This window comes from Engraulis encrasicolus, chromosome 17, assembly GCF_034702125.1.
Source record: "Engraulis encrasicolus isolate BLACKSEA-1 chromosome 17, IST_EnEncr_1.0, whole genome shotgun sequence".
In the NCBI taxonomy this organism is placed as follows: domain Eukaryota; kingdom Metazoa; phylum Chordata; class Actinopteri; order Clupeiformes; family Engraulidae; genus Engraulis; species Engraulis encrasicolus.
The window spans coordinates 16,545,936-16,558,643 of record NC_085873.1 but is presented as its reverse complement, the minus strand read 5'-3'; the positions used below and the strand labels follow the sequence as shown (position 1 = coordinate 16,558,643).

At 44.0% G+C, this 12,708-nt stretch overlaps 1 protein-coding gene across 2 annotated transcripts; it reads right to left on the bottom strand.

The window, feature by feature from the left end:
• Positions 1 to 338: 338 nt before the first annotated feature.
• On the bottom strand, positions 339 to 9,719 carry spsb3b (splA/ryanodine receptor domain and SOCS box containing 3b). 2 transcript variants are annotated; one of them, XM_063221872.1, is made up of 7 exons: positions 9,490 to 9,719; positions 7,462 to 7,616; positions 5,427 to 5,610; positions 4,955 to 5,142; positions 4,647 to 4,749; positions 2,578 to 2,703; positions 339 to 1,913 (listed from the first exon to the last, which is right to left on the bottom strand). In XM_063221872.1, exons 2-7 carry the CDS (start codon positions 7,474 to 7,476, stop codon positions 1,096 to 1,098), a joined length of 1,434 nt encoding a protein of 477 aa, XP_063077942.1. In that variant the 5' UTR covers positions 7,477 to 7,616; positions 9,490 to 9,719; the 3' UTR covers positions 339 to 1,095. The 2 variants fall into 2 exon arrangements, with proteins under 2 accessions (XP_063077942.1, XP_063077943.1); XM_063221873.1 differs by lacking the exons at positions 7,462 to 7,616; positions 9,490 to 9,719 and adding an exon at positions 6,724 to 6,910.
• Positions 9,720 to 12,708: the final 2,989 nt, after the last annotated feature.

Genomic DNA, 12,708 nt, shown 5'->3' with positions numbered 1-12,708 from the left:
TACCAGCAGCACTTGGCTGGCAAACACTATTTGGCCTCAAGAGATCAATTCACACAGAGAAAAATCATAAGACACTAAAATTAGAGGTACTGTGGAGAGCTGTGATGCTTTAAGACCAATCATTAATCCAGCACCTCCCAAGATATTGTCCCTTTTTATGTCAGGAAAATCGGACAGTGAATAATGTGATATGGTGAACGGAAGAGGGCGAAACACAGATCTCTAGACCAATTTTGGAAGAGAAAAACTGGTGATCTTGAGGGAATAAAACGAATGAGCTAACCTAACCTCACATAGAGCATAAGGTGCACTGGGGACCCTGTGATGCAGTGCGCTAAGTCCCCCATATTTGGGCTTACATTGCCCACGCGGACCCCGGTTCGAGTCCGGCCGGGGTCATTTCCCGAGCCTGCCCCATCTCTCTCTCCCAACCATGTCCTATCTAATCTCTACTGTCCCATAATAATAATAAAGGCCGAAAAGCCCCCCAAAAAATACTTAAAAAAGAGCAGGTGTTCTATTTCTGCAGATGATCACTGTGTGATTGCAAATATAAGTTAGAGCGCAGTGAAAAAAAAGACATGTTAATGCATATTATGATTCTTCAAAAGGACTTTTGTGCACAAATGTGCTCAGTGTTCATTAAAAAAATAACACCACCCATGCACACTAGCTTGATTATCATTGACTTTCAAATCTCTTCAAGACTGGGTCTGACCAAACAGCATGGTTGACCTTCCTCCCTTGGTTTGCTAATGGTTGTATGCTTCCCGACAAAGTGGAAGGAGTTCCTGATTTTTCGGGAGCTCAGAAACGATATTGTATTGCTCTTGGCCTGACTAATGCACACCACAGCAGCTGTATTCCAGGCCTAATATCATTGAACACTACAGGTAAAACAATCATCATACAAACAACCAGTCTATCCAGTCAGAGTGTACGTGAATGAAGATCGCATGACTGAGAGACTGAGTTGCATATGTTGGATTAGTCTGCATAGGAAAGGAGGTATGTTGCGTGTCTGTGTCTGTGCCTGTGTCTGTCTGTGCGCGCACGTGCATGTCTCAGTGAAGTTCTTATCAGGAGACAGTATCCTCATGTCCACCTGCAGCGTTTTCTCTGGCATGTCTCAGGGTCGGAGGCACAGCTGTCGGTGTCACTGTCGGAGGTGGCAGCCTCGCTCTGGTGACCCCCGCTGAAGTCAGGCAGCAGGGGGAAGGACGGTAGGCAGGAGGGGCACAGCAACGGGGGCAGAGATGCCGCCGCAGCAGCACCCAATGCCGGCACGTGAACGTCAGCAGCGGACGAGCGAAGGTCCATTCTGAGCTCCCGAAGATCCACTCGAGATTCTCGAAGGTCCAGTCTAGATCCCCGAAGGTCCACCATAGATTCCCGAAGATCCACTCTGGGTCTGCCTTCCAGAAGATCAACTCTGGGTTCCAGAATGTCTACTCGGACATCCTGAAGATCCACTCTGCCTTCCAGAAGGTTCACCCTGGGTTCCAGAAGGTCCACTCTGATTTCCTGAAGGGCCACTGGGGTTCTGGTCTCCACCAGATCCACGCTGGGTGACTCCAGAGCATCCACATACTCCGAGTCAGAGCTGGAGCAGCACTCGCTGTCTTCTGCGTGCTCGTCAGTATCCGAGTCGGTGTCACTGGCGGAGCTGGACTGGTTGAGGCTGAGCACCCAGCCCAGGCGGGAGCGCAGGAGCCGGCGCAGGCCCGGCGGCAAGGGGAGCACACTGAGCACGTCTACGTTAGGCGGCATGTGCTGGCGCAGCCGGTCGCAGCACAGATACTGCAAAGAGGTGGGCACAGAGCAGGAGCGGATCATCTTCATACTGCTCTTGGCTGCCGTGGAGCACACCATCGGGTACAGGCGCTTGTTCTGGAGCTGGCGAGCCGCCACACCTGGAATAATACACACACACACAGCACAAAGACACAGCAGATATGGTAAGTCAGTTGGGACTAGAAGATATGCGTGACAGGACAGCACTACTCTGTACCCATCGGGCAGAGTTTTATACAATAGAAGTCCTCTTACAGATGTAATTACAGCACAAGTGGTATGGTATTACATGGTTTCAACTTTGTAATATCATACTACTAGTGTTGTAATTACATCTGTAAGAGCACTTCTACCGCTACTTTATACTACTCTGCCACCGGGTACAGGCACTTGTTCTGCAACTGGCGAGCTGCCACACCTGCAAAAATACACACATAGCACAGACTAGGCAGAGCAAGGCATTTAGAAGGAAAGAACAGAACAGGAAACTAATTTCATAGGATGCTTTTCACAGAGGTATCTGATAGGTAATTTCTTCATTAATTGCTTATATATTTTTCTTCATTAATTGCTTATTATGAGTTTCATTCATGCATCATAATAACGTTGATCCAATTATCTGTGTCATAAAATGCTTTTCACATCTGAGCCTCAATTCAAAATGAAGATCCTCCATACAAGCCAATGTGTTTGGCATTTCTATGAAAATCAACTTTAAAGTACTTGAGAAAGGTCTGTGCTATGATAGACAAACAAATGCATGAATTTCCACTGATTTCTTACCAATGCATCTTCGGTTCTTGTAAAAGGTCAGGGTTCCATGCCAGTTGTCCAGGTGGACCCCAATGATTGATCCCTGGCCAAAGCGTGGCGAGAAGGTCACCTTTGCTCCTTTGTGATGCAGAAGACCTACAGTACGCAATCCACAACCACAATACACTGAGTCAATATGTCCATACATACTTGTAGTTACGTACTGTACATGTGCAACAACACATGCTTTTGCTTTCCTTCATAAACGTACTATGCTGCTGCTGATGTCTCTTTGGTGCTTTGCGATGGCGGTGGGGGAACCTATTGTAAATGTAAAAATGTAATGTAATTTGACACATGCTAAGAGAGTCTGACAGAAATAATAAGGAAGAGAAATGGATGCTTTGACCTCTGACATCCAATAATATACAGTATGCTACTGTGTGTTGGCATGCTTTGTTTAAGGCCCATGCATCCACTCCTCTAATCCCCTCTCATTAACTGACTGCATTCCAAAGCGGGGTAGTTGTATCTGAGACCAGCAGTCCTGCTGTGCCCCTCATTCTATTCTGCCCTATAATTCAAAAAGACAGTAACTGCATTGTTGTCGACAGTGAGTTACTGTGACTATAATGACATACATATCAAAGTATAAAATTAAATAAAATGATTGATCTTCAAAAAAAAACAAAAAACATAATATAAAGTAAACAAAACTGCCACATGTCAATAATCTACCCAAAACTACTTAAAACTCCTATGTAATAACCTTACTGTAACCAACATTGCAATGGCTACGTCCTAATCTGTTATTTGGAGTGTAATGGAGTATTTTCAACAAATAGTGAATAGGCCATTCGGCAACCCCATTTGCACTAAGATGCTACACATTACTACAGGGTTATTTTTAAATCATTTCACTCAGTTTGGAGCTCTGTGCGGTTAAACTGCCTTTTTGCTTAGTAGGTCAGTATTGCTCAGCAGTCTTCGCATGCTTCACGGTTTCCTCTGTCCCATCCATCTGTCTCCCGTGTCTCTCCACTCCCCATGCTGCCCAACTAGGAGGACTTAGTTGCCTCATCACCATCTGTTTTCCACCGTGTCCTCAACTGTGTCTTCTCTCAACTAGCTCATGTACAGTTAAGTCTATTTCGCCATTTGCAGACAACCTGCTTCCAATGGTTCCATTCACCTACATAACACTGTACGGGAGGAACAGCGTTTAACCATCTGCCAGGGGACTGTGAGATAAATTGGCCTGAGGCAAAGTCTTGGTATGGCTCATGACGATTTCTGTTTGAATAGTACAGTACAGTCCCCAATGAAATACACTACAAACAGAAACTAGGTTGGCTATGCATGACACACGTTCTATGCAGGCTATGCACAGTATACAGTTGGCTATTCCGACAAATTCAGCCCAGACTTTCCTGATCAGATGGTGAAACAGTAAGACCTAACAACACCATGTAGAACTACTGTATGCTTCCTTGGAAACAGAACTGGCAGGATGTCAAAAAGAGATTATACAATCATGACACATGCAGTATGACAAAAAATGTATTAAACAAAGCCGAAAAAATGTAAATAAAACCGACAGACAGGGGACAAACGTTTCGGGAACACTGGGAACACTGATGAAGGGCTAGACCCGAAACGTTTGTCCCCTGTCTGTCGGTTTTATTTACATTTTTTCGGCTTTGTTTAATACATTTTTTGATTCTGCATCCAGCTCCAGTGTGCGACTCCTTTCTTCCCTTTATCATACTGCTCTTGGAATTACGCACCGAGCGATACGCACAGGATAATACATTGGCGCGGACGCCACCCCACCATTACATGCAGTATGACTGCAGTATTTATGAAAAAAAAACCCATCTCAGTACATATACTGTACTATAAATCACACGTTTAACAAACAATATTGTAATACATCAAGTACAGTATATGAAAATTAAAGATGGAATGTATTCACAACTTAAAAGTAGCAACTTTGGAACAGATCATCGGTATACAGAATAGTGTTTAAGGTGTTTAGTAAATATTCCAGTCCTTTTTTCTCACATGTACACCAGCATTTAAGACTTTTTAGGCCTTACCTGTGTATGAAAGACCCCAACTGTCTCCATCTGTGCCAAGCAGACTGCAGAAGCTGTGCCTGAACTGGTCTAGATTCACCTCTGATGTGCCTACACCCACCATCTAACCACACACACACACACACACACACACACACAGACAATTAAGACCCAACAAGGTTGCATAAAACATGAAGCAAAAGCAATTGTGAATTGTGTCTGTGAATGTTGGTGTCTACTAGTGAAACACAATTTCAACCCTCTACATTTTGCTTGTTATGTAGGGACTTTAAAATCAAATGCACGTAGACTTTGATTATCGTTCCTACCATATCTGTTCCATACACTGGTGATGTCATCTTGATCTCCCAAAAGTGCTGTCCGTCTGCGAGCTCCTGGTTTCCGCGGATGGCGGCCGTTCCACAGCTGTACTCCATGTGAAAACTCACTTTCCGGTCAGAGCAGCTCAGATACGTGGAGGACGACTTGCAGGCCTCGTCCCATACCCAATCGCAAGCTGCACGAAGCACACGCACGCACAGACACACACGCACACAAATGAGACTTGTTTAAAAATCATTAGTCTTCCTGCCCATTCCAACAACACAGTATGCCTGTACATATAGTATATATGCGCGCGCACACATTCAAATAAATCATACAAATAAAGCACATACTCATACACACACACTCCACATGTAGAGGTAGGGCGACACACACAAACACACACATGCATGCACGCATGCACACACACACACACACATACTTTGGAAAACTACTACAACATGCTCAGACACTCACTTTGGTCTTCTTCTCCACATCCGCAGTCCAGGAGGGGGGCTCCAGTGGCAGGGTCATGGGTCACCTCAGTCTGGGTGGGGCATCGGCAGTAGGACTCCCCTAGGACGGGCACCACCAGCGGCATCACCGCAGAGATGGGCAGGGCCACCGCCTGGTACTCAGACTCAGAGGCTGACTCGTAAATCTATGCAGAGATCAATACAGATAAACAACATATTAAAAACATTACATTGACCCTGCAGTGGCTCAAAAGATTGGGACATTGACTGCTTACGACGGTACCCACGTTCCAAGACCATTTCAAGATCCCCCCCACTCTCTCTCTTAAATTGCTTTCTGTCATCATCTCATACTATCCTGTGAAATAAAGGCATAAAAGCCCATACCATTTTTTTATAATCACATTACATCATTACTGTAGAGATGGGTAGAGCTACTCTGATGTTCTACTCTCTTACAAATCTACTGACAAATACATGATTACATTGTGTAATATTTCAACACTATTACGTTACATCGTTACCGTAGGGGTCAGACATAACGCTACTTATTATAAGGATGTTACATTTGGGACAGATAAGAACACAATGCCTTACATGTTGTCTTGCAAGTTAATGATTGCCCTATCTTTGTCTACACGTGCATTGAGAAATTTCAATTCCTTCATACTTATTACATATGCAGAAATTCATAATAAAACTACTTTTGACTTTGACTAGAGACATGTCAAGCATTCCATCATGAGAGGAAATCCACAGGTTAACAGCTAACATAATTCAATAAAAAGGTCAGTAATTCAATTCACTTGTATGGTTAACAAATATATTAACTTTTAGCAACAACAAAAAGATGGCGTTGGAAATATGGGGATGGGGGGGGGATCCTGAAAATATTCTTAGGTCCAAAATGAGGTCACATCAGGAAAAGTTTGGGAGCCACTGAGTTACTGTATGTGGTTATATGCGTAATGGCAGAAACAAAGCAAACGTGAAAAGGAAAAAAGCAGAGGCCCCCAAACTGAGACAGTGAGTGGAAGCAATGACAACTAGACAGAGATTGATACACATTGACAATGGCCTCAAGACATACAATTATGGCAGAAGACAGACAGAAAGTCTGAAAGAATTTCGTTGAAAGCAACTGGACTCCTTCTCAGAGCTTCAAATTTCAAGCTCCAAAATGTCAAAACGCCAAGTTCAAGTCCAGTTGCTCACAACTAAACTCTTTTGACCAAGATGACCTGAATGAATGAGAATCTTTCACAGACAGCCTGTGACATGCTCATGCTCACACGTACTTCACAGCTTCTTTATCACGTCTTTACCCCCTTCTTAACACATTAGGTTTCTTCTACTTTTCTCTTCCCCTCGCACACAGCTCGCTCTTGCTCTTGGGATTTTTGCGAATGAAAATTGTTTCTGGAATTTTCCAAAGCGGAGACTGGAAAAATCCCTCAATCCAAACTTTGAGAAAGCACGTGTGTCGCACCTCAGCTAGCAAACGTTCACACACACATACACACACACACACACAACCCTTTCCCCAAAAAGGAGGCCTACGACTCTAGGCCAACTGAGGTGTAACTCAACCTGCTGCCAAGCGGCCTTCTTGGGTAAGAGCCAGCTAATCTCTGATAGGCCAGAACACAAAACCTCCCACATTGATTGGCTAGGCTGGCTTGTCTGTTACAAATAAGCATGTGCTTAAAATACCACCACAGAGACAGAGAGAAAGAGAAGTGTAGATGTAGTCAGAGAGAGAGAGAGAGAGAGAGAGAGAGAGAGAGAGAGAGAGAGAGAGAGAGAATGCAGCATATGTCTCTCTCTGTCCTCAATTCAATTAAATGAGCATTATTGGAATGCCAAATAAGGTAAATGTATTTCCAAAACAGGGTATAATGAGCAGACATTCATTCAGAGTTTCTCTCCTCATTTGTCTCATTTCTACCTGCAGTTGAGAATCTTCAGTCAGTTCCATTGGCAAATGCACCTGACTAAACCGTATGTGGTGACATAAATGACCTTTGATCACCCACCTCTGAATTCACCATGATGTGTTTTCTCTCAGAAGGCTATGGCGACGTCACGTCATCATGAAGGGTGATGAGGGAAGTTGAACTCAGGGATTGTTCCTCGCCAGAAGCATCTTGGAGTCAAGATGTACTCTTGAAATTGACGAGGCAACGATGTTCTAAGGAAGGCACACACAGATCAAACATTAACAGCTTCAATAGTGCCATGATATGATATTGTCACGCGCGCGCACGCACGCACGCACACACACACATTAACAGCTTCAATAGTGGCATGGCATGTAGCCTAATTGGCACGCACAGACACACATGACCGCACACACACACACACTACTCAAACATGAACAGCTTCAATAGTATGAATAGCTTCAATAGTGGCATGGCATGGGCTCGCCAGCGCACATGCACAGATCAAACATTAGTTTCAACAGTGGCTTAAATAGTGACATAGCATGCCGTGGCATTTAGATATTATAGGATATTATATGGATGGATGAATGCCTAATGGACTTATGGGCAGGGAAAGATTGCTGCACGGGCTTACTGGGCCCAGGCCCAGGGGCCCAAGAGTCTATATTTCCATTCTCATATTGCGTTAAAATCGCAGTTGTAACAGCTATTTTTTCTTTCTTTTTTTCTCACAGGACTACCTTCCATACCCAAACAACATAGACTCTCACATCTGACCTAAATCCCTGAATCGTTTTGAACACTAGCAGCACCCATTGAGGGGGGCCTTACTAGTTCTCTGACCCAGGGGCCCATGGAATAATAATCCGTCCCTAGGCTATTTATGGGCCTTTGCCATGTGTTATTAACCATTTGTAGTAACAGATTTCAATGCCACATTCTATGCAACAGACAAACACACATGCACACACTGGTGTAGTGTCACAAAAGCCTTTTCACTGTTAACTACCGTATTCACTAACAAATGTGCATAGGTAAACAAACTAAATTGACAATAATTGATATTCAGTATGGGCCCAATAATTAGTAGGCTATGGGTGAAATGTAATATGGCAAATGTATGTCATTCACATACACCAATTGCTATAACCAGTGACCCTTACTCCCAACTTGCCTGCCAGCCTGGCAGGCAGGCGGCAAACACTTCTTGGAACTTCTTGCGACAGCAGTGGCATAGATTAGGGCCGTTCAAGCTGTCTTGCTGTAACTGATACACCTTCTGCTTGCTTTAGGCTAGCCCTGACCCAGCGCACACACGCATCCACCCCGTGCCTTGCCTGGCAAGGAAACCCTTCACAGGTGTGCAAGTTAATTGATATCTTATTTGGATCCTGGTCTGTGTGTAGTTCTACTCAAAGCGCTATTTGGCCTGATTTCGAAGATGTTACGCCAACTCTGTAGAATCAATATTTTCTTCTGCGCACAACACACACAAAACATAGAGGTATGGCTGCCAGACATGAACTGAAGAATATGCCGATAGCCTACATTCTGTTCAATGCAGTGGTTCTTAATGGCATCCAATATCGTCTCATCTATGAAGAGATGCCAAAACTAGGACAACAACCCACCAGAGGGCGAGCTCACACGAGACACACGCACGCGACTGATGTTGCCGAATTTTGCTGACGCTAGACACTTCCTGCAGGATATTCTGACCGCTGCTCTGCTTGGCTTGGCATAAACACATTTGTCACCTGATTGACGAGCTCAAACCAGTCTTATTTATAGTCAGACATGTTCCTTTACTTACGGATGCGCATGTGTAAATATCATTTTCAAAACTTTGGCCCAAGGACAAAGCGTGGTGTAGGCCTACAGAACTATCAACAAAACAGCAAATAAATAGGCTATAGGTAGGCCCCTAGTTAGGGTAATAGTCTGATTTCAACTGTTGTATTTTGACTTTTACAAATTAATCAACGTAAGCAAGGGCACGCGCGCGCACACACGCCGGTCTAAATCTGATATTTCATTAATACACTGCCCATTTCCATCCACCTGAGCTACTACAATATTGACTATATCGATTTCCCATGATTGTAGTCTCCCATTGCTTACCTGAATAGCGTTGGCTTCTCACGTTCAGTCACGCTTGTCCGCTCACGAGCAGCTGCAGTGTAGCTTTCAGGTGTCCAAAGACTTCGTGACCCACTTCTCCTCATGGCAGACGTAAACACAGAAGTTATCTGCGCCCTCCCTCACCTGGCCCTTATTGGATACAGACGTCAGTTGGGAGGGGCCAGACTAGCGCGCTCTGCATAGGAATGACGTCCATGATTCTGCCGGACCTCACTGGCAAGGCAACAGCAACACTGCTTGCCATGGGCTGCTTACCCACAGTGTGGGAGTCACTACTGACTATCTGCACATAGGGATCATGGATACCAGATTGTGGGATCAGGGCAAGGATGGTCACATGATGGAGACCACATGTGATTCAGAATGTTTCCAAACTGAACTGACCTCCTATAAACTTCCAGGTTGCTGTTGGGAAGCATTGCCAGATATTCCACTGAACTAGGCCCTACTGTCTTATATTTTATTGTTCAGTGAATAATAAACTCAAGTGAACAACAATAAGGTTGGTTGGTTCAATGACTGTTTGTTTCCCCCCATCAGACCAACTGTAGGTGCTGAGCCTTGCATGTTAGATAGCCTATATAATATGGACTGCCCCTGTAAATATCTATAAGTCGCTTTGGATCAGCTAAGTGTCATGCCGTGTCATGTAATGTAATGCCATTCTCTTATGTAGGATCTCATGTAGGATTCCATGTTTCAGCTGGAGAAGCACATCTATCCAACACTTGTAAATGTAATCATTGTACAAATGCACACATTTCTGTTTTTAGTTAAATGTGACTAGTGACATACAGTGTTCACCAAACTGCTAGAATAGTGTTTACAGTGTCGAACAAACAACCCCCTGAACCTCATCATAAGCCTCCCAGCGCCCCCTTGACCTCTGCCAACGCCCTCTGTAGTATTAAAAAATTAAATGAACTAATGAACCCCAATGGCAATAAACACCACCCCCGGTCAGCTGTATCTTTCTCAATGCACCCCCTAGCTAGGGCTCCCCAAAGCCTCCTGGGGGACTGTACCACCCCCATTTGAGAAACACTATGCTAGAACGTTGGATTCTCCTAGTGCTGTCTTTGGCATACATCACTGATCTCCTCCATGATCTCCTCTATGTTGACCTCGGGATAGTGTGTAACTCAGGTGTTCCTGCACAGTCCGCCACTCGGAGCTTGAACCCGCTACCTTCTACCTTCAACGCATCAGTTTGGGTATGGGAGTCACAGCACAATACCGCTGAGCTAAAGGACCAGTCCAGTGATAATTTAGCGCTACCGATACTGTATGAGGCTTGGGGAGGAAGGTTTACTAACGTTCCAAGCCACACTCTGCTAGTTGGCCTCCGTTACACTCAACCCCCTAAACCTCATTGCCATCTGGGTCATGACACCACTCGGGGCTCAAACCCACCACCTCTTAGCTCCAACCGTATCTCACTCATTTCGTAAAGTCTTCACGAAAATAATATATTAATTTTCGTGGTGCATTCACGTTATTGCCCGCCTTTCGTAAAGTCTTCACGAAAATAATAGATTACTTTTCACGCTGCCTTCACTTGAATTGCCCGACTGTTGCCTAGCGACCCACTAGTTTGATGCCCTTTCGGTAGCCATCAAACATTTCAAACAAGCAATTTAGGGTTAGGTTTAGGGTTAAGGTTAGGGTTAAGGTTAGGGTTAGGTTTAGGGTTAAGTAGGGTTAAGGTTAGGGTTAGGTTTAGGTTTAGGGGACATAAGGCGTAAGTACCGAAAGGGCGTCGAATTAGTGAGTCCCGAGTGTATCAGCAGTGTTCTGTCAGCACCCCCTCCCCGCCCCTGCAGACGTTTGGATAACCATAGCAGCAGTGGGGCAATTCAAGTGAATAGGCAGCGTGAAAATTAATCTATTATTTTCGTGAAGACTTTACGAAAGGCGGGCAATAACGTGAATGCACCACGAAAATTAACATAGGCTATTCTTTTTGTGAAGACTTTACGAAAGGCGTGAGATAGGGCTCCTTATCCAATGCTCCAGTCCAGGTGTGGGAGGTACAGCACAATACTGCTGAGCTTAAGGCCCAGTCCGATAGCTCAGCTCTACTGATACTGTATGAGGCTTTGGGAGGAAGGGTTACTAATGTTCCGCTCTCACTCACCTCTCCTTCTCCAGCAATACTGACTGCTATCATTTCTGTAGGCCTACAAGTAGATCCAACTCGTCAGTGAACAGGGCATTGTCCAGGTCACCTGGCTGAGGTCAATATAGTCCCTAGCACTGGTTATATTTGCTTTTGTAAGGAGAGGGCCCTTCACTCATGGTCAATATCACATTTTTTAACATCAGGTTTAATCAAGTTACTGCCAACTAGGACTAATTAATACCTTACATCACTCGGCTATGACTAAAACGAGGTACCCTCATTCATTACTAAAACCACCATCAGGCACCACCATGAATCTATTTGTAAGACTTTGTAGAGAAAACACCATTGCAACAGCCAAATTCAATACAGATGTGAATAAGGAAAGATAAATCATTTGAATTGTGAATTGTAGCCTATATAGACATACGTATGTCATGGTTAAAAATTATGTTATCTATTACAGCTCACAATACCAATATGCCTTCAATGAATGCATTTCTACAATTAGCCTAACATTAATAACCACAGCAGCATCGTTTACTTTAATGCCTCAAGTCAATTGCCAATACTCATACTCATACTTTAATGCTTTATTTGCCAATACTTACACAGTGTGCCAAAAACAGAAGCACAGCATCCAAAAACGGTAGAATAGCCTACAAAGAAATGTCCTGTCTTGATTTAGCCGTGTGTGCTTCTGTCCCTTTAATTCTTTATGTGTTCTTCGGAATACTTGTTGGATATTTTGCGGAGCAATACTTACAAGTTTTCTCTAACCTTGTTTCTATAACCATTTTACTTCCCTGTAAACAGTAAAAACGTGTCTGTTTCCTACCATAATGTTTTTTAATGAATAAGAACATACGGATAATTCACCCCTTGACTGTAAGGCGACCCGGCGGCGACCCGAATGACTTTAAACTTCAACTTGATCTTCATTCCGCAATTGTTTATAATCCAGGTGGTGTAATAAACCCAGGAACATTATATATCATTGGAAAGCTTAGACCCTCAGGAACACACCTAGCACTACTATACAGGGATTTGAACATATTTTATGTGCATTATTATCA